At 41.7% G+C, this 19451-nt stretch overlaps 3 protein-coding genes across 3 annotated transcripts in view; 2 read left to right on the forward strand and 1 right to left on the reverse strand.

Annotated features, from left to right (window-relative positions):
- Nucleotides 1-197: 197 nt before the first annotated feature.
- On the forward strand, nucleotides 198-8275 carry trim23 (tripartite motif containing 23). Its single transcript, XM_032569425.1, has 11 exons — nucleotides 198-335; nucleotides 932-1094; nucleotides 2776-2897; nucleotides 2996-3274; nucleotides 4316-4498; nucleotides 4587-4802; nucleotides 4894-5028; nucleotides 5102-5231; nucleotides 5331-5441; nucleotides 6357-6481; nucleotides 6581-8275. The coding sequence occupies exons 1-11, from the start codon at nucleotides 237-239 to the stop codon at nucleotides 6758-6760; spliced, it is 1743 nt and encodes a 580-aa protein (XP_032425316.1). The 5' UTR covers nucleotides 198-236; the 3' UTR covers nucleotides 6761-8275.
- Nucleotides 8053-15367, reverse strand: ppwd1 (peptidylprolyl isomerase domain and WD repeat containing 1). Its single transcript, XM_032569423.1, has 11 exons — nucleotides 15184-15367; nucleotides 14968-15070; nucleotides 13543-13646; nucleotides 13346-13466; nucleotides 12108-12555; nucleotides 11832-12022; nucleotides 10268-10457; nucleotides 9980-10161; nucleotides 9796-9877; nucleotides 9477-9659; nucleotides 8053-8570 (listed from the first exon to the last, which is right to left on the reverse strand). Exons 1-11 carry the CDS (start codon nucleotides 15332-15334, stop codon nucleotides 8427-8429), a joined length of 1899 nt encoding a protein of 632 aa, XP_032425314.1. The 5' UTR covers nucleotides 15335-15367; the 3' UTR covers nucleotides 8053-8426.
- Nucleotides 15368-15800: 433 nt separating this feature from the next.
- Nucleotides 15801-19451, forward strand: part of cwc27 (CWC27 spliceosome associated cyclophilin) — a 47917-nt gene continuing 44266 nt past the window's right edge. The window contains exons 1-7 of the mRNA XM_032570016.1: nucleotides 15801-16034; nucleotides 16183-16279; nucleotides 17325-17437; nucleotides 17572-17715; nucleotides 17799-17897; nucleotides 17990-18093; nucleotides 19343-19412. Coding sequence (XP_032425907.1) covers nucleotides 15993-16034; nucleotides 16183-16279; nucleotides 17325-17437; nucleotides 17572-17715; nucleotides 17799-17897; nucleotides 17990-18093; nucleotides 19343-19412 — 669 coding nt within the window. The 5' untranslated portion in view covers nucleotides 15801-15992. The remainder of the gene's footprint in view (nucleotides 16035-16182; nucleotides 16280-17324; nucleotides 17438-17571; nucleotides 17716-17798; nucleotides 17898-17989; nucleotides 18094-19342; nucleotides 19413-19451) is intronic.

The raw sequence follows: 19451 nt of genomic DNA on the forward strand, positions 1-19451 counted from the left end.
TTTGTTTATCACACCGTTTCATATTTCTTTTTACATTTCACAATTATGCGCTACTTTGTGTCGGTCTATCACATAAAGACCCGCTAAAATACGCTGGCTTTTATGGCGTTGACCTGATAAAGTGTGGAAATGTTCAAATGATAAAGTTTACACAGGCTAGCTGCGGATGCTAAAAAAGTCCTAGCAAACGAAAGCGGAAGTGCTCGGGGGGCTGTCCTCTCCGCTGTCGTCTGAGAATGGCCGCCGCTGCAGCAGGGATAAACAAGCAGGGCGCTGTGGCGACGATGGAGTCCTGTCTCCGGCACGGGAGGGGAGCGAATGGAGGCGCCGTCAAGGTTGGAATAATGTCACTGGACGTGAACGGCCAGACTCGGGTCGCTGTGCGGGGTTTCATCGGCTAGTTTTGATGATAACGAGGAGCTAAGGTTGCTGCGTTGGCGTTGTTGGCAACGGATGCTAAAGGGCAATGTAGCTCTTATAGGAACTGCGTATGCGTATTTATTTATTTATTTATTTATTTATTTATCATAAAAGGGTTGCTTTCTGGTTATTCTTGAAGATGTATGTAGAATGTAAGGTATTGTTGGGAAGGGTTGTTGCACGCTAATAGAGCTCCGTGTGCCATCGCTAGTGGGCGTTTGCGCTGGTTCAGGAGCCCTGCAGCTGTTTGAAACTAAAGCTCAGCAATCACAAGTTCACACGTCGTGGGGATGTTATGGAAAAGATGCGCGTTGCTTTGCATTTTGCATGAAGCTCACAGGAAAAAAGAACAGAGGATTAAAGGGAATTGCAACGTTCTCCTTCGGATTGACACTTCATAACTACATCCCTTGAAAGCATCCTTCCGCTTTGGGTCAAATTAATCACCCTCTCTTTGCAGTTGTCAAAGCGTTAGAGGACGGGCAGTTCATTTTTGCTTCGCCTCTTGCAGGTGTTGGAGTGTGGCGTGTGTGAGGACGTCTTCTCCCTCCAGGGAGACAAGGTCCCACGCCTGCTGCTCTGCGGTCACACGGTGTGCCATGACTGTCTCACCCGGCTGCCCCTGCATGGCAGAGCGGTCCGCTGCCCCTTCGACAGACAGGCCACAGAGCTGGGTGAGGGACCGGGAGCTGCTACATGCTGAGCACTGATGCAGACTTTCTGGAAAAGTAAAATAGCAAGACTAAAGGGGAAAATAGTCTCATTTACTACAGAGCTCCTTGACTTTTTTTTGTTCCTAACATTTTGTTATGTTGCAACCACAAACTTCAGTATATCTTAATGGGCCTATGCGTGACTGATTGACACAAAGTCATGTGCAGGAAATTAAAATATTAATGAAAAGGGCATTTATTACCGTTAATTATTTTTGTGCTAGGTGAAATTGAAAACGACGCCTAGAGATGCGTATCTGACCATTACGCCAATGGTGGGTGGTCATCATTTCCCCCCCCCCCTCAGAATTATGTTGTTAACAGAAAATGACCCAACACTCATGAGTCCAAATTTGAAAAACAAAAAGTTTTCTTCTTAATGTTTTAATGAAAAGTTAGAATACAAAGAGAGAATTGGTTCCACGGACTCCAACACCATACAGGAGTTATAAAGAAAACCTCAACCATACAGGCTGTTTATATTGAAGTAAACTGAATATGGTTTTTTTTTGTTTTGTTTTTTTGTATTTTGATGCATAAAGTTTTAGTTTGTTTAGAATTGCATACATTAAAAAAATGCAGTGGGGTTCACCAGCCCCGAAGAGGCAGAGTACCCAAAAATTGTACGTACTCAAATAACGGCGCAAAAAGTATCCATTCAGGAAATCAAGGCCAAGTCAAATTTATTCATATAGCATGTTTACAACAGCACAGGGAGCACAAAGTGCTTTACAAGGGAAGAAACCAACCAAAAGGTCAAAAACCAAAGGAATCAAAAGCCAAACTTTAGACAAAGGAAAAAGCTTCAAAGACTGTTAGGCTAACAAAGGCAGGTAGAAAGGAAAAAGAATAAACAAAAAAAAATTACTCGAGTTAAAGTAGAAAAGTATTTTGTAAAAAGGCAGCTTGAGTACTGAGTAACTGATCAATCCATCAATCATTTAATATTACTAAACTACATCGCCAGATGGACTGAAATATAAATGAAAATGATGCATACAAATAACAAAATCAGGCAAAACCAACATTTTCCAAATCAGTTACTTTTAATATAAAACTTATCAGACTTTAACAAAAACGGCAGGTCTGTGATGCTGAATTGTTGTTACTTCATTGAGTGAAGTTGCTCATAGTTGGTCAAGTGTCCAGATATTTTTCTCCAGAAAGAGTGGCAATGCTGCATTATAAAATAACTCTAGTAAAAGTAAAAAGTACAGTGTTGTAATAATACTCCTAAAACTACATTTCTCTAAGTAAACGTAAGTAGTTACCATCCAGATCTGCACCAGACCCTTGAACACTGGTTGAGTAACCAAAATATGAACACTACACAATGACATTGGAAGGTAAATTGTTCTGTTCTTCCAAAAGGGGCAAATGAAATTCGGGTTGTACAGTCGTGATTGAAGTCGCACTTTAATGTGGCCCAACTTGTCCAGCTGGGGTCTTTAGACGGTTCTCTTTCAGCGCCACTGCCTCTACAACAGTTGGGGTCACAAATTAGTTTCCGGAAATGAAGCTTAGTAGCCCAGAATCTATTGTACAGTTTGCACCCTCTCTGCATTTCTTCCAGTGTGCTGTAAAAAATCTTTTACTCAGTCTGTCTGTCTGTGTGTGTGTGTGTGTGTGTGTGTGTGTGTAGGGGACTCTGGAGTTTGGGGTCTAAAGAAGAACTTTGCTCTGCTGGAACTCTTGGAGCGCCTCCAGAACGGAGCAAGCAACCAGTCCGGAATGGCCGAGGACGCTCTGAAAGGCGTGGGAGAAGTAAGGCGGCCATATTCACAACCACAGAGAAATCTCCACGCATTTTAAAGAAAAACCAAAAACAAAATCCAATCACCTTCTGCCCCCCCATTCCTCAGTGTATAATCCGTTGCGACGAGGACGAGAGCCACACGGCGTCCATGTACTGCACGGTATGCGCCACGCACCTGTGCGCCGAGTGCTCCCAGCTCACCCACTCCACCCGCACGCTGGCCAAACACCGCCGGGTGCCGCTGGCCGACAAGCCCCACGAGAAGATGCTGTGTCCGCAGCACCAAGTCCACGCCATCGAGTTCGTCTGCCTGGAGGAGGCCTGCCAGTCGGGGCCTCTCATGTGCTGCGTTTGCAAGGAATACGGCAAGCACCAAGGACACAAGGTAGGAGGGGTCAGGTTGCGCCCGCAGACGTCGATGTTTTTTATTAAGTGAAAGACAAACATGTTGTGTATTTTGATGCTCTCCAAAAGTTTTTGACCGTGCTTTGCACACTTCTGCAGATGAGCTCATTTTTAGCTTAGCTCTTTTGCTAACTCCTGAAAACGTTTATATCGCTCAGCTTCATTTCAGACAGAAGAATTATTATCAGAAAAGTTTGTCCGAGAGCGACACAAAAACATCAGACTAGATATCAGTATTATTTTAAAGCAATCAGTAAATGTTTTACTTAACGCAAGACTCCAGTGATGAAGAAAAATTATGCCTAAGTGCTTTTAGAAATTCTTCCACAATAGTTAGACAAACTGGCATCGGTGGGCACACTTGTGCTAATCCGCTATTAGCGGAGCAAATTTGTATTTTTTTTGTTTTGTTTAGCGTTTTGCTAACTTTGAGCTTTTTAGCGCACTTAGCATCCCCTGAATTAATTTTTCCAGATAAACTCTAGAGGGCTAATTTACTTGGTTGCTTAGTAAACCTTCAGTTGAATAAAGTTCAACATCTGTGTTGAAGTTTTGGTTATGAACTGTTAGCATTTCTTCAAGTAGTTAGCCAATTATATCCATGCTCTTATTTTGAAGGGGGTGAAGACTGTTTACCCAACTCTTTTTTTTTGAGATTTGATTTAAAAGAAGAAACAGGAACAATGATAACAGATTTGATTGTGTTGAGGTCAACATGCTATGACGGGATATCAAGATGGTAGAAGTTAGCGCTTTAGCATTAGCTTCTGCAAGCACCATGTTAATAGAGGTATATTACATACGAATAGTGCTTTAGGGTTAGCACAGCTAACTCTGTAGTTAGCACTGCCCTCCACTGCTTTTTAACAGCTAAAAATAAAACAATTGGCGCGACCAATCAAAATCCAAACAAGAATCCGTGGCAAGGCGTCAACGTTGATATTTACAGCTGCTCCTCGTCCGACAACTCGTGAAAAGGTGCTGCTTCATTAAATATCCCGTCTGAATGCCTTCTGTGCAGCACGCGCTTCTGGAAACGGAAGCCAACCAGATCCGTGCGTCCATCCTGGACATGGCCCACTGCATCCGAACGTTCACAGACGAGGTGTCCGAGTATTCCAGGAAGCTGGTGGGCATCGTGCAGCAGATCGAGGGCGGGGAGCAGATAGTAGAGGACGGCGTCGGCATGGCGCACACGGAACACGTAAGGCTTCTACCTTCCACCCGAATTATGGTGCTTTTTCCTGCAAACTTTTTTGTTTTTAAAACTTTTTTTTTTTTTACCCCGGGAGGTCCCTGGAACGGCGGAGAGCGCGCGCTCCTGCGTCCGCGCGTACTTCGCCGACCTCCACGAGACGCTGTGTCGGCAGGAGGAGATGGCGCTGAGCGTGGTGGACGCTCACGTCAGGGAGAGGCTCATCTGGCTGAGGCAGCAGCAGGAGGACATGACCATCCTGCTGTCTCAGGTCTCCACCGCCTGCCTGCACTGCGAGAAAACCCTCCAGCAGGTCAGGCACCTTCTTTTTTTAAGCAAACGCGAGCGAACAATCAGACTGATTCAAAGGCGCCCTGGAGTTATCGCGTCGTTTTCCTCCACAGGACGACTGCCGAGTGGTGCTGGCGAAGCAGGAGATCAACTGTCTGCTGGAGACTCTTCAGAAGCAGCAGCACCAGTTCACGGAGCTGGCCGATCACGTCCAGCTGGACGCCGGCATCCCCGTCACCTTCACTAAGGTACCCACTGTCCCCACCTACAGGCACTAAAAAAACAAACACCAGACGGCTGACGGATGTGTTCTCCTCCCAGGACAACAGAGTCCACATCGGCCCAAAGATGGAGATCCGAGTCGTGACTCTGGGGCTCGACGGAGCGGGAAAGACCACCATCCTTTTTAAGCTGAAGCAGGATGAGTTCATGCAGCCCATCCCGACCATCGGTACTGCCTCTTTTTTTTAAAAAAAACACGCCACACCAGGCTGCGATGTCAACGATTAACAGCTAAATCAAAGCTGTTTCTCCTTCCTGTTTCTCCCAGGTTTCAATGTGGAGACGGTAGAATACAAAAACTTGAAATTCACGATCTGGGACGTGGGAGGAAAGCATAAACTGAGACCTCTCTGGAAACACTATTATCTGAACACTCAAGGTATGTTCAGGTTCAGGTTGAGTATTGAGAAAGTTTACCTGTAAAACCAAAACAAAAAATTACTGTCAAGTGGGAATAGAAAATAAACCTAAAGAACAGTCAAGCAGATAAATTGATTTTCTCTTGGCATCTCAACTTGTCGTGGTAAGTCTGAGCGTCGCTGGAGGCTTTGGGAAAAGTTAGAAAATGTGTATGAACCAACACAGACGTCTTCATTCTGTTCTCTGACTTCAGGCGGTTGAGGCTACCACTAACTAGCTGCTAATATTTCTAGCTAACGAGCTTGCCAGTTGGTTTTTTTTTTGTATGTCTGATTATTGGGGTCATTGTAGGTAGAAGGAAAAAAAAAAAAAAAGTGCAGTAAATTTCCACCTAAAACCATACATGCATGTCTGATTTTCAACTCCAAAACTTTACATGTTTTTTTTTCTCTTCTTGAAAACATGTGAAATTAATTGCAAACTTTGAAGTTTTTCTAACAAATTTACTACTTTTTCAGCCTTTTCTTTTTTTTGTTAATTTCTGAACTTAATCAAAAAAAGTAGTTTTAATCTGCGATGGTCCTGTATGCAGATGTATTTTTGCCTCTATCTAATTTATCGTAATCTCGTAAAAATTATCGATACGTTATCTTACCGTTTATCTAATTTACCATAAATGTAAATTTATGGGAAGTTTGTTGGACGACGTTTGTCTTTGCTGCTAGCTTACTTCTGTTGCCAAACCACAACGTTGCGTTCATTTTGTATAAAAAAAAAAAAAAAAAGCTTTGCACTGCCACAATACAAAGTGCAGTTTTCTTTTGCACATTTCTGTCGTGATACAAGCCTTATGATTTATTCATAATGGTTACAAAAGGGTTCTTAAAAAAAACCTTGAATCTGAGTTTGTGAAACCCGCCGTTTGTTCATACAGCAGTGGTGTACGTGATCGACAGCTGCCACCGAGACCGACTGATGGAGGCGCACAGCGAGCTGGCCAAGCTGCTGACGGAGAAGGAGCTGCGGGACGCCTTGTTGCTCATCTTCGCAAACAAGCAGGTAGCGATGTAAAAGTTTTTATTGTTGTTCCTTTTTAATTTGACCCTGTCCCGGCTCGGAAACCAGCCCCTTCACCCTTTCGCGCCGCTCGCCTCGCAGGACGTTCCGGGCGCCGTGTCGGTGGAGGAGATGACGGAGCTGCTGAGCCTGCACAAGCTGTGCTGCGGGAGGAGCTGGCACATCCAGGGCTGCGACGCCCGCAGCGGGATGGGTCTCCACGAGGGGCTGGACTGGCTCTCCAGGCAGCTGGTGGCCGCCGGAGTCCTGGATGTAGCTTAAACATCATCATCATCATTAATCTGCCACCAACGCGTCCTGCACTTACTGACCTTACCCCAATCCTCCAGGATGCGGCTGAAAGCCCAGTCCCTCCGTTTCATCTTTCCTCTTGAGTAAAGACGGAAATGCCTCCCCTGGCTTTATTAAAACTACAGACACCTTCTGAACTTTCAGAATGAACCCCCAATCATTCGTGGTCATCACATTTATTTCAGTAACTAGCCTATTTACTCTGAAACGCTCCTTGTGCTGCGACAGTCTAGACTCTATTCTTTCCTTTCAGAGCAGTCCTTGTTGTGATTTTTTTTTTTCTTTTCAGCTTCAGTTCTGTAAGTTTAACTCACTAACCGTTAGCTAGTTCAGGTAAGCGACTACAGTGACCTTGTATTGTAAATCCAGCACATCTTTGCAAATGACGTTATCAACAGAGCTGGTAACCAGTTTTCGCTTCAGTGAGTCCAGTGGCTTCTAGTCGGTGTTGATGTTGCCTCATCGCCTGATGTCAGCAACAGCTGCTGTAGTGCAATCGGCTCGTTTCGAGTCGTCTCAAGCTAGTTTCTCCAAGTGTGTGAACCTGTTTGATTTTCCGGACTGGACTTGAAGGGGTCGCACTGCTTGTTTCCGGTTGAATGGCCTGCTTTCTGTTACAGAGTAACTGTTTACTGAATTTATTTACAGACAGGAAAGGAGGGAGAGACGTAGAGGGGGGCGTTTCTGTGAGCAGGTGAAATGTCAGAATTTAACTTTTTCTCCAGTTTCTTTTTTTGAAATCCATTTCCGCCATGAATGGGGGAGAAAAATAAAAGCCCGACAGGAAGTCATGATTGAGACTCAATCATGACTTTCCAAGTCGTGATCTTGAAATGCTAAATTGTAATTTTGACTTTTAAAGTGACGAAGCGAAACGTTCCATCTCATAATTCCGAGTTTGAATCTCACCGCGACTTTAAAAGTCGACATCGACGGAAAAACATTTACGTTCGAAGTCGAAATTGACGTCGGATCTTACAATTATGACTTTGAATCTCATAAATATGACTTCCTGTTGGGCTTTTCTTTTTTTCTCTCACGGCAGAAACGAACTTCCGCCAGACGAACCACCTCCTGTTACGTTAACCTCGTTGTTAAAGAGAAAACATAAAAAAATGTGAAACTTTGCGCGTTGATATGATATGGAAGTGCGTAGAAGACGGCGCGCCGTTTTGATCCGCCGTGTGAATCTATGACGTAAACCGAACACTGACACTTCTTAACGACGAACCATGGTTTGAGTTGGAGCTTTTATTCATTGCTATGTAATGTTTATTATTTGTATCTATGTATGAAAAGGAGAAAAAAAAAAAAATCACAATGCACGTGTGAAAAAGCCTTTTCGTGTAGTTTGTGAGAACCGAGACGTGGAAGCACAGTACGCAGTGAAACCTTTGTTACAAGTGGACTTGATGACAGCTTTTGTAAATTATAAATAATGTGATGCTGTAAAAAAAACAAAAAACATTAAACTGTTTGACATCATTTGTACGGCTGAAGTTTCCTCCGTTCAGCAGTTGTGTAACCCAGAACTTGATGCGTTAAAAAAAAAAAAGAAGAAAAAGTTACAATCCAAAAGTTTTCTTTTAATAAGTCTGTAAAAACGGCCGTCACTGTACAGGGAATTGACAGCGAATCATTTGATGGTGATGTTGATGATGCTGATGTCTTCGTAGGGTTTGTCGGTCTTGGGGTTGACTTTAGCGTTGGAGATCCTCTGCACCACCTCCATCCCTTTGATGCACCGTCCAAACACCGTGTGCTTGTTATCGAGCCACGGCTGCAGAAACGCAAGAGAAAGCGAGGAGAGTTATAGTCAGTCAACAGAGTTTCTGGACGAGTCACCAAATTACATTTAAGACTTTTTAAGTCCACTGTGGATGAAATTTAAGACCTGCATCGTGACAGAAATGGCAAGAAAATTGCATATTTTGCTGTTTTCGACATCCTTTACCCCTGTAGAGCCAATATTTGTTCACAGAATGCCGAAACAATCATCGGCACACTGGCGATTAAAAAAAAAAAAAAAAAGCCTAGCCAGGTTGCTATCAAGTGTTTATTAGCTAACGGTGGTTAGCGGTAGCCTCAACCACATTGAGTCACAGATGTCTGCGTGTGACTCAAACTGTTGCTCAACAGGAAAGTCCTGTGAGAAAATAAAACTATTAAAACTAAGCACGAGTTAAATAAAAAATCTATAGAATATCTTTTTTAAATTTTGTACAATTAGACGTTAGAATAATCAACAGATCGATTGATTACTAAAGTACTTATTTTACTTGAAAAAGTGACTCAAGAAAAAAATGTATTTTTAATTATATCATATTAAAATTTTCTGTCAACTTTTAAAAAAATGTAACTAAAAAAAAGCACACAATGGGGCACCGCTACCACTGCACTTAGCTAGTTTTCTAGAGAAAATCCCACCGTGGATATCTGTCTATTTTTCCATTTTTAAATTTTCAACGTTCTGTCGTCGCCCACATTTAACATGCAAGTAACATCTCCATGAATCTGGATGGGGGCCACTTTCAGGTAGTCAAACGTCAAAGTTGAGAGTCGCCTGCTTGTTCAAAACTTGATAATATTTCAGCAAGTAACCAAAGAAAAAAGAAGTAAAAGTTGAAATTTTTTTTAAAAATGGCAGTAATTCGTGCTTGGCGAGTCGGCCGTGAACGCGACTTACTGTGGGAACCACCGTGACGAAAAACTGGGAGCCGTTGGTGCCGGCGCCTGCGTTGGCCATACTGAGCGTGTACGGGCGGTCGTGCCTCAGCGTGGAGTGGAACTCGTCTTCGAACTCGCCTCCCCAGATGCTCTCCCCGCCCATGCCTGTGCCGGTGGGGTCTCCGGTCTGGATCATGAAGCTCTGTGGAAAACGAGAGGCTCGACTTGGGTTTTTCTTTTGGTTTTTTTTTCAGATTTTTGAATCAAAATCGGCTTATTAAAGTCCGGCAATCTCCCAAAAAGCAACAATTGTTCCGCCGCTGGTGGCAAAAGTCTACCTTAATGACTCTGTGGAAAATGTGGCCGTTGTAGTAACCGTTCCTGCTGTGAACGCAGAAGTTCTCCACGGTTTTGGGACACCTAAACACACACACACACACACAAAAAAAAGCAGAGATGCTTTCAAAATCCTGAAACGTAGGAAGCAGCTCGGAACGCCTCGTGCTCAGAAGTTGAACCTACTCCACGGGGAAAAGCTTGAGGTGGATGTCGCCCATGGTGGTGTGGATGATGGCACTGTCCGACACTCTCTTGGGCCCCTCGGCCTGAGTGGCGGCCATCACCTCCTCCTTCGAAGGCTTCTCGTTGAAGATGTCTCTGTCCGAGTCGGCGCTCTTCGTGTCCTCTGGTTCTCTTTTTGTAAACTAACAACAACAACAACAACAAATCGCAATGAGAGATAAAAAAAAGAAGAAGAAAAAAGGCGAAAAAAGAAGCTGGCCGTTGAAACGAGCCGTCCTGCCGTTTCACCATGTAGAAGCGGTTCTTCTTGAAGGCGGTGCAGAAGATGGTGGGGTCGGGCTCCACGTTCTGCAGGGCGGGGTTGTCGGAGGCCTTCATCTCTATGGTGGGCGCCACCTCCATGGCCTTGGCCACGCCCTGGAACAGGCACAGCTGCACCACCCGGATGTTCTCCTGCTTCCCCAGGATACGCACACATCTGGGACGAGAGGCCGGACAGCAGGTCGGTGATTTTTAAGAAATAATAATAATAATAATAATAATAATAATAATTGAATTATGTGACTAAAACATATGAGAAGCAAAGTTGTCTAAATGGAAACTAGTGGATTTATTGTAAAACATGCTTTTTTTGCAGTTTAAACTGCCCCTTTCTTTAGATAATGTTCTTATTTACAGTCCATAAAAAAAAAAAAAAAGTTAAAACGAGAAGTTTACACACACCAAATACAGAGACAAGCATAGCTCCGTTTCCATTGGCCATAAAGTTCCCCAATTTGACTTTTTGAAAATAAATGTGGTTTTTGGAAACAACATTTAACAACACAAACCTTGTTCATAAAAGGTTTTGGCATCCGGTTGAAATCTGAGTTTATTGGTTTATTTTGCAATGCTGCAATGGAAACGCTTTTTTTTCGCATCCCGAGTCACACCATCAACAACCGGATGTTGCCACTGACGCAAAAAAACAAACAAAAAAAAAACAAAGGAGGAGACAGGAGGTGGTCAGAGGATCGTGGCGCGGCACGTTTTTCAATGACTTATCGCGTGTGATTTTTAATTGTGTTTCTTGTTTAATGGAAACGCCGCAACTCCAATATTGTGTTTCTTCAACGTTAGCGGAAAACTGACAAAGTTCTGCGCACTTTCGTAATGGATACGCAGCAACACTCTGAAGTTCAGTCAGACCAAACATCTCTTGGTTTTTAGGTCAGTCTCTGACAGATTCTCTCTCTCACTATTGTGGCAAATCGAAATAATTTTGGTCATTCGAATTGACCGAAAGCAAGAGAGATTTGGTGAAGACAGAAGTGTACGTAAACTTCTGGTTCTAATTGTGGAAGAGACACGTAGACGTGTTGAAAAAGATGTGATTCTGTTTGCAGTTTCCCCGACTGACATAAACTCACCGCTCAGCAATAAATCGACTGCATGATGAATTAAAATCAGCGCAACAATTTTAAATTGGACAAAGAGAGCCTCCTCTATAATACTGTTGAAAAGCCGCCATTTTGAGAAACGCTGCACACATTTGACACCCAGTACTAAGTAGTTAGTCTGCACTACCTGCCACTTTTGCCCTGTCTAAGATGAATGATTGTTATTTGTTGAAATGTAACCTTGGTTACCAAAACTTCATAACCCATTTTAATTATTTTGAATATTTGAAATGTCTTCCATTTCCAGTGGTAAAATTAAAAGTTTTATTTTATCTTTGAATGGGTGTAGTTAAGCTATTATTATTATTATTATTATTACTATTATATTACTTGATTATGGTCTCTATAACTATATTATCATTTATTGCAATCATTTCTGAGACAATTTATCGCCAGCCAAATGCATTACCCACCGGTTAGTTTCCACGTTGATGACCTTGATGCCCAGCATGGTCCCATAGAGGACGAAGTGGCCCGTCTCGTCGAAGATGATGTTGGTCAGGCGGACGGCGTCCACCTTCTCCAGCTCTCTCTCCACGGCCATCCGCCGGCCGAACTCCATGTCGGGCAGCTGCGGCCGCATCTGCTGCAGCTCTGTGAACATCTGAGCGCGCACAAAACACCAGCGTGACGTCACTGCCGGGTGCGGCGCGGCCTCCTCGGCGCGGAGGAGCTACAAGTCGACTCACCGTCAGCGACTCGTCGAACACTCTCATCAGCTTCCCCGTCAGGAAGCGGAAGATCCGGACTTTCCTGTCAGACGCGATGGTGGCCATCTTCTTCCCGTCGGGGGAGAAGGCCAGGCTGACGGGATAGGTTTTGTGCTTGGCGAATTCGTACAAGTCCGTGTCCGTTTTGTACGCCCAGCCCACGTGTTTGGGGAATTTGAACTCGTTGGGGAGGCCCGTCCAGTATTCCAGCATTCCCGCTTTGTCGGCCGACACGATGACTCTGAATTTGGGGTTCAGGCGGATCTGGGTGAGCGGCGAGGAGTGCAGCTTGTCGAAGAGGTGAAGGGGCTCGTTGCTCCCCCTGCCATCGTACACGAAGATCTTTCCTGTGGGTTTTTCTGAGCAGGCCACGGTGCAGATGGCGTCGCCCGGGTTGTAGATCCACTCACACTGACCCGGATGAAACCTGCAGGCACAAAGAAGAACTGTAGCACAGTCAAAAGCATCAATATGTCTTTAACTTTGTGCACATTTTGAAACGTTACGGCCACAAAGCTCCCAGTTTACATTTGAGCTCTTTTTCATGCTGGTTTACAGGACAGAGTAGTAAGGCCAAGGTAGGGAAAAAAGTAATAGGTCACGAGAATGAAGTCGTAAGAATACGAGAAAAAAAGTCGGAATGATTTGAGATATTATGAAAATAAGGCTGTCAAAATTTAAGAAAAAGGTCGTATTAACTTGACAACAATAAAGTCATAGTAATACAAGAATAAAATTGCAATAAGAGAAAAAGTCAAAATAACACAAGAAAAAATGTCGTATGACAAAAAGTCATAATACAAAAATAAAGTCATGGTAATACGAGAATTAAGTCGTAGTAGTATGAGAATTATGTGCAACAAAAAGTCACGATAAAAAAAGTTGTAATATTACGAGAAAGTAATACGAGAAAAAAAGTCGTACAACAAAAAGTCATATTAAGGAAATATTCAATAAAAGTCGTGATGATACGAGAAAGTCACACCAATACAAGAACGAAGTCATAATGATATGCGAATAAAATGGTATAAAGGTAAAGTCGAAATAACACAAAAATAAACTCATTATCTCAACTAAGTAATTGTAGGTTTGTGGCTGCAACATGAAAGAAAGAAAAGTTTTACTCCGACTCTGTAAATGCATGTAAAAAAAAAAATTTTAAATAAATAAAAACAATTAAATCAACATCTTCTGTGTCTTTGACGTGTCGGACTCACCCCATCTTCAGCATGTTGATCATGTCGAAGTTGACCACGTCGAACACTTTCATGGCCTGATCGTCCCCGACGGAGCAGAGCAGGGCTCCTTCTGCGCTCACCGCGATGCTCTCGATCACAGCTGCACACAGAGCAACGACAGCGGTCAGAACCGGAGCCACGGCGGAGCGGGGTTTCGGTTTCAATTCAGCTCGTACAGAGATGGCTGCGGAAGTGTTTCACAAACTCAATTCCCTCGTCCTCTTTCTTCTTCCAGAATTTCACATGGCCGTCCTGGCTGGCGGTGATGATGAAGTCTGTCCTGGAAACGGGGGCAATATCACAACACATGTTGACTTTTTCAATAGATTTTTTTTTTTCAAACATCTACCAAATAAATAAGACCATAATGTTTATTTTTACAAAGCCTGTGTCTGTTTTATATGTTTGTTTGTTTTTTGTGCGTCTATTCTCTCACACTTACAGTTTGTGGATTCAATTTGTCTTTATGATAAAAACACCATTACAGGTTTCTGACTTGGTCTTTCAAGTCAAACAAATGTTAATTATAGACAAAAAAATAATGTGATTAAATACCAAAAGCAGCGTTCAAATGATGATTTTATTCCTAAACTATCTTAAAAAGCAACACATTCTGCACCAATCTGAAGACATTCAAGAGCAGACGAGAAACAAAGTAGGGATGCACGATATATCGGTACTAACATTGTTATCGGCCGATATTAGTCATTTTTTAACATATCAGTATTGGTCCAATAAATACAACTGAGTCGATATGAACAACCGACATTTATTTTTATCTTGTTGTTGCCTGTTTCTGGTCCTTTTTTCCTCCCACAAAGGTGTCGAAATGGTGGTGAAATATATATCTATATATCGACATATCGATATGTAGATATATCTACATGTACATATATCTATATAGATATTGCCAGTCTCCTCTACATATATAGATATATCTATTTATAGATATACAGTATCTACATGTAGATATATCTATATATCTATAGATAGATAGATAGATAGAATATGTAAATATCAGTTATCAATATCGGCCCAAATTTTCATATGTGCATCCCTAAAACAAACTTCTTAATTGGTCTGGGAAAGGTTACAGATTCAATTCTAAGGCTTGCGTACAACAAGTTGTCATATCATCATAATCACCATAACTGCCATACAATATGGCAATAATAATATGGCAAAGAACTTTTTGGAGTAATTGTTGACAAACATATTTCAAATGAACATTTTGCACACAGATGTAATACTCAGCCATCAACGAGTCTCAAAAGAACCCAAAACAATATCTAAAGCACTGCAGGTGTGATTAATCTCAGGTAAGGTCAAAGTTCATGATTTAACAAGATGGTTAGCAGTAGTGCAGTCTATTTAAAGAGACTCTATGCAAGAAAACAAAACCAAAAAGTCCCAGAAAGAAAGAAAGTCCCAGATCCAACACAACAAAAAGCCAATTCTTACATCTGGACTGCCTTTGATCAGCTTAAGATCAGAACTTCAAATACTTTTGAAGTAGGCGTGATCAAAGCAGTCGCTCTTTACTCAAAGTGTCCGATGAGTCCTACTTCAGGAGTGAACTGTTCTTGTAGCCCGTCACTTACTTTGAACAGACCAGGTGTGTGATGACGTCTCTGTGCATGTAGCTCCGTTCATACATGGCAGCTGACGGGAGGTTGTCCAGGTAGACACGCTCAAATTCGAGGACTGATGAAAAGCAACCAGCAAAGGGAGCAATAAACAGAAGGGTTCATTAGAGAAGACATTAGAAGTTTTACATGACCGCCATAATGTTGTCAATTCGCTCCTGAAAACGCCACCTTTTCTCTTTTTTGCTTTCGTGGCCTCGCTTGGCATGGGTCCGACCCAGTCTGCATCTTCTCCATCTCCATCCCCATCAGTACCTCTCTCCTTCTCCTGACTATCATCAGCTTTTCGCTTCATCTCCACACTGTTTTCGGTGGCCGCCATTTCTGCGAAGCTTCCGTCTGGTCCTTCTTTGGTTGCGGTACTTCCGGTCGGCTCGGGTTTCCAGTCTATTTCTTTTATCGCTCCAAATAATTAATTATAGTGCACACATATATATATATATTTGTTTTTCCTAATATTGACTTGAAGCGTGCCCTTAAACTGGAATATATTCTAAATAAATTTTCTAATTTAATCTGTGACATCCGGAACCAAAAACACCCGTTGTTGTTTCCGCGTGCCAATTATCACGGAGCATTCAGATTAAACCAATGCTCATCCACTGAGGGGTGCTATTGTATGACATTAAACTAAATATTTTTGTGTATGGTGGGGTTTCTTGCTCTATATTCATTCAAGTTTACAAATAAAGATTAGAAAAATATTCTCAACTTTAATCATAACTAAAAGTCATAAAATTAAAACAAATTAATAATTATACTTATTGAAACTACCCTTAAACTCGGAAACAAACATTACACTAGCCAACATGGTTGTGGGAAGGAAATCATAATCATTTTCACATTTACGAAAAGCAATTCTCGATTTAAGTATAATTCACTTTCTTGCTACTAATTTTTTTATATGAGCAAAGCGTTTAAAGGTGAACTAACACGGTTCTCCCTATATTACACAACAAACGTATTAGCTCAGCTGCAGAATGAGCAACATTTACATCCAGGAGCCTCCCACGAGTGGAAAGGTGGGCGCTTTTCTTGTTAAACCTGCAAAGTTTATACATTTGCGGGGTTTTGACAAATAGCTGTGTCCTTGTCAACGGAATATAATGTGGGGAAAATGCGGAGTGCAGAGTTTCAGGTTAATATATCTGTCCCCGTGTTGCGTTTTAGGTCCTGTTGAAGACCACAGCAGGGGAGATTGATATCGAGCTGTGGTCCAAAGAGGCTCCTAAAGCATGCAGGAACTTTGTGCAGCTGTGCATGGAAGGTAAGAAGTTACCTGCAGTCATTGCAGAAAAATCACAACTTTACAGCTAAATGATACCCTATCTAGAATACATGACAGAAAATTGTTGTGTTTATGCTCAGAAATAACGCACTAAAGTCTATTTAGATAGCACTAAACTATTTTATTCATTTAAATAGCTGCCATTTAAATGAATAACTACGGTACATCACCTTGCCGTCCTCACCAATGTGCTCTAATGTTATTATTTTTTTATATTTATGAGTAGGGAGCAAAATAATATCAGGTTTTATGAATTGAGTAGCATTTGTTCTTTATTTAGAAATAACCATGTCTGTCTTTGCACACACTTTTACTAGATTTTTTTCAAGGTAAGGTTTCCTTAAATTGAGCACCCTCCACATTTATTTTCAGACCTTGTAAAGAAGTCTGAACAACCATTAAAACAATTGAAAAATCCAGCTTTTAATTTTATACATTTAATTTAGTGGCAGTCAAATTCTACATAGAAAAAAAAAAAGATTTACATGAAGACATACCCACTCATCATTTGCCTTTGCTGCTCCTCTGTAAACCTCTGGAGGAATATTAATAATAATAATAATAATAATTGGACATTTTATTTAAATAAGTATCTCAAATGGAACAGCACAATAAAATAAGATAAGATAATCATTTATTATTAGTCCAAAAATTGTGAGCAAAATGTCATTTCTTGATTATCAGAGCACACAGAAAAAATACTGAAAAACTATAAGTGTGACTGTAAACACATCTACACATATACAAGTGTTACTGGTGCATCTAAAACAAAAAAAAAGTGCTAAAATTAAAATCAAAAAATCTATAATAAATATCCAAAAATATAATGCTATTTTTATACAGCGTAGCATTTTTCAGATCTCAGTACATACATTATATATAAATTTACACACAGACACATACAGTACTTCCAATAGTAAAGTAAATAGTAAGTTAAGCCCAATTAAAGCTCTAAACAGCTGTACCTATGTCAAAACTCAAAGTGCTACTGTGTTGTTTTGTAATGCGGTTCTCTCTTATCTAGGGTACTATGATGGGACCATTTTCCACAGAGTGGTTCCGGATTTCATCATTCAGGGTGGGGATCCTACCGGCACTGGAACAGGTGGAGAGTCCATCTACGGCCGCCCATTCAAGGTCGCGATGCTTTTTTAAAAAAAAAATTCCTTCACTTTTTATAGACATCTACAAATCAAAGACTGTAAAGAAAATAAACTTCATCCCAAACTTAACTGGCGTCAAAATACTTCTTTCCTCCTGAAACTGTTTAGGATGAGTTCCACTCCCGGCTGCGCTTCATTCGGCGGGGGTTGGTCGCCATGGCGAACGCCGGGCAGCACGACAACGGCAGTCAGTTTTTCTTCACGCTGGCGCGCGCGGACGAGCTCAACAACAAGCACACAATATTTGGCAAGGTGACGTTCGAAGCCTTGCATTTCCCCCACGTGGACTCCAGATGGAGATAACGGCGTGGCCCCTGTTTCCCATCCGTCTGCAGGTCACCGGGGACACGATCTACAACCTGCTCCGGTTGGCGGAAGTCGAATGCGATGCAAACGAGCGGCCGCTGAAGCCGCACAAGATAAGAACAGCCGAGGTATTTCACCGAAACAAATGCGTCTAGTTTTCTTTCGGTTTGTTTTTTTTTCCCCCGTAAGTTTTGAAGGGTTTGTTCCTAATACCTCCCAGGTGTTACACTCTCCTTTTGATGACATCACACCGCGGGAAACCAAAAAATCAAGAAAGGAAAAGGAAAAGGAGGAAGTGAAAAAATCCCAGTCCAAAGCCACAAAGTGAGTGTTGAGATTTTCTCTTTTTGCTGCCGATGAAGGCCCGTTGCACTGGAAGCTTTTATGAAACACACATTTTTTTAAAATGAATAATAATCATAGAGATATTAATTTTAAAAGAAATACCAAACATTGCCTAAACATGGCGTAATATTCTGTATTGTACAAAAACCGATCTGAAAAATCAATCATTTTGGACGTTATTTTGATCCATGTGAAATTAATAAACTATTTGATCCTGATGGGAATACTTGAGTTATAGCTTTTTGATCATATTAATTTGATCATTGTGTCTTATTTGTCTTTCTTTACACATATTGCCATTGTTCTATAGTGTTATTCGGATAATCAGACAGGGATGCGCCGATTCACTTTTTTCACTTCCGATTTCGATATCTGCAGCCATTACCGATCCAATACAGAAAAACCGGGTTGATTTGATTTAAATAGCTTTTTTTCTTTTTAAACACAGACATAAATGTACTGAATTACAAATTTATTTAATAATTTTGCTCCAGTACAGAACACTTAAATACACCCAATAGCTTCACAATAATGGTCAAACATGTAAAAACAAATTGAATTTGTTCAGTCAGTACAGTTAGGAGTATGACAGCCAGCGAAAAATAAATAATAGAAACTGAAGCTTACAAAAGCAACAGGTTCGGGGTGCTGTGGTGGCGCAGGGGTTAAGCATTACCCACATACGTAATGAGGCCTTGGTCCTCGACGCGGCCGTCACAGATTCGTATCCCGGCCTGGTGACCTTTGCCACATGTCTTCCCTTTCTCTCTCTTTATCTTCTTACCTGTCTTAGCACCTTCAAATAAAAGCCACCGGAGCCAAAATGACCTAAAAAGAAAAAAAAGAAAGAAAGAAAAACAGGTTCGCTATCTCGGTCAAGCATGTAAAATATTAACTGCAACAAACATTTTTTCAAATGGTTCGGAAAGCGCAGTTAGGAACTCTGAATAATAACAAAGCATAACGTTGCTCAGAGCACAAAGCATAGAAGTAGACTGAATAGATCCTCCCTCTATATGTCCGACACATTCTGACTGGCACTCAATCTAGATTTTTTGTTTTTCCAATATCATGACCGATGCAGATGTCAATATCGGATCGGTGCATCTCTACAATCGGATACCTTAAGTAATATTTGTCTCCGTCATGTTATGTTTGTTGTCGACGATTCTGTGAAAACCTTTTTTTTTAAAAACTTTTGTTTTTTTTTTTGTTTGTTTTTTTGTAGGAATTTCAACCTTTTATCATTTGGAGAAGAAGCTGAGGAGGATGAGGAGATGGTGACTCAAGTCAGCCAGGTACAGATTTATTCCCTCCCTCATTTCAGCTCCATCTTC

This window comes from Xiphophorus hellerii, chromosome 8 (genome assembly GCF_003331165.1).
Source record: "Xiphophorus hellerii strain 12219 chromosome 8, Xiphophorus_hellerii-4.1, whole genome shotgun sequence".
In the NCBI taxonomy this organism is placed as follows: domain Eukaryota; kingdom Metazoa; phylum Chordata; class Actinopteri; order Cyprinodontiformes; family Poeciliidae; genus Xiphophorus; species Xiphophorus hellerii.

Excerpts from the sequence above, each read along its gene's own strand:
- trim23 (XM_032569425.1), top strand. The coding sequence starts at position 237 with ATGGCCGCCGCTGCAGCAGGGATAAACAAGCAGGGCGCTGTGGCGACG. Across the intron at positions 336-931 it reads CGAATGGAGGCGCCGTCAAG|GTGTTGGAGTGTGGCGTGTG; the intron begins GTTGGAATAATG and ends CGCCTCTTGCAG. Across the intron at positions 5,029-5,101 it reads TCCCCGTCACCTTCACTAAG|GACAACAGAGTCCACATCGG; the intron begins GTACCCACTGTC and ends TTCTCCTCCCAG.
- ppwd1 (XM_032569423.1), bottom strand. The coding sequence starts at position 15,334 with ATGGCGGCCACCGAAAACAGTGTGGAGATGAAGCGAAAAGCTGATGAT. Across the intron at positions 10,458-11,831 it reads ATCAACGTGGAAACTAACCG|ATGTGTGCGTATCCTGGGGA; the intron begins GTGGGTAATGCA and ends CTCTCGTCCCAG. Across the intron at positions 9,660-9,795 it reads TTTTCCACAGAGTCATTAAG|AGCTTCATGATCCAGACCGG; the intron begins GTAGACTTTTGC and ends CGTTTTCCACAG.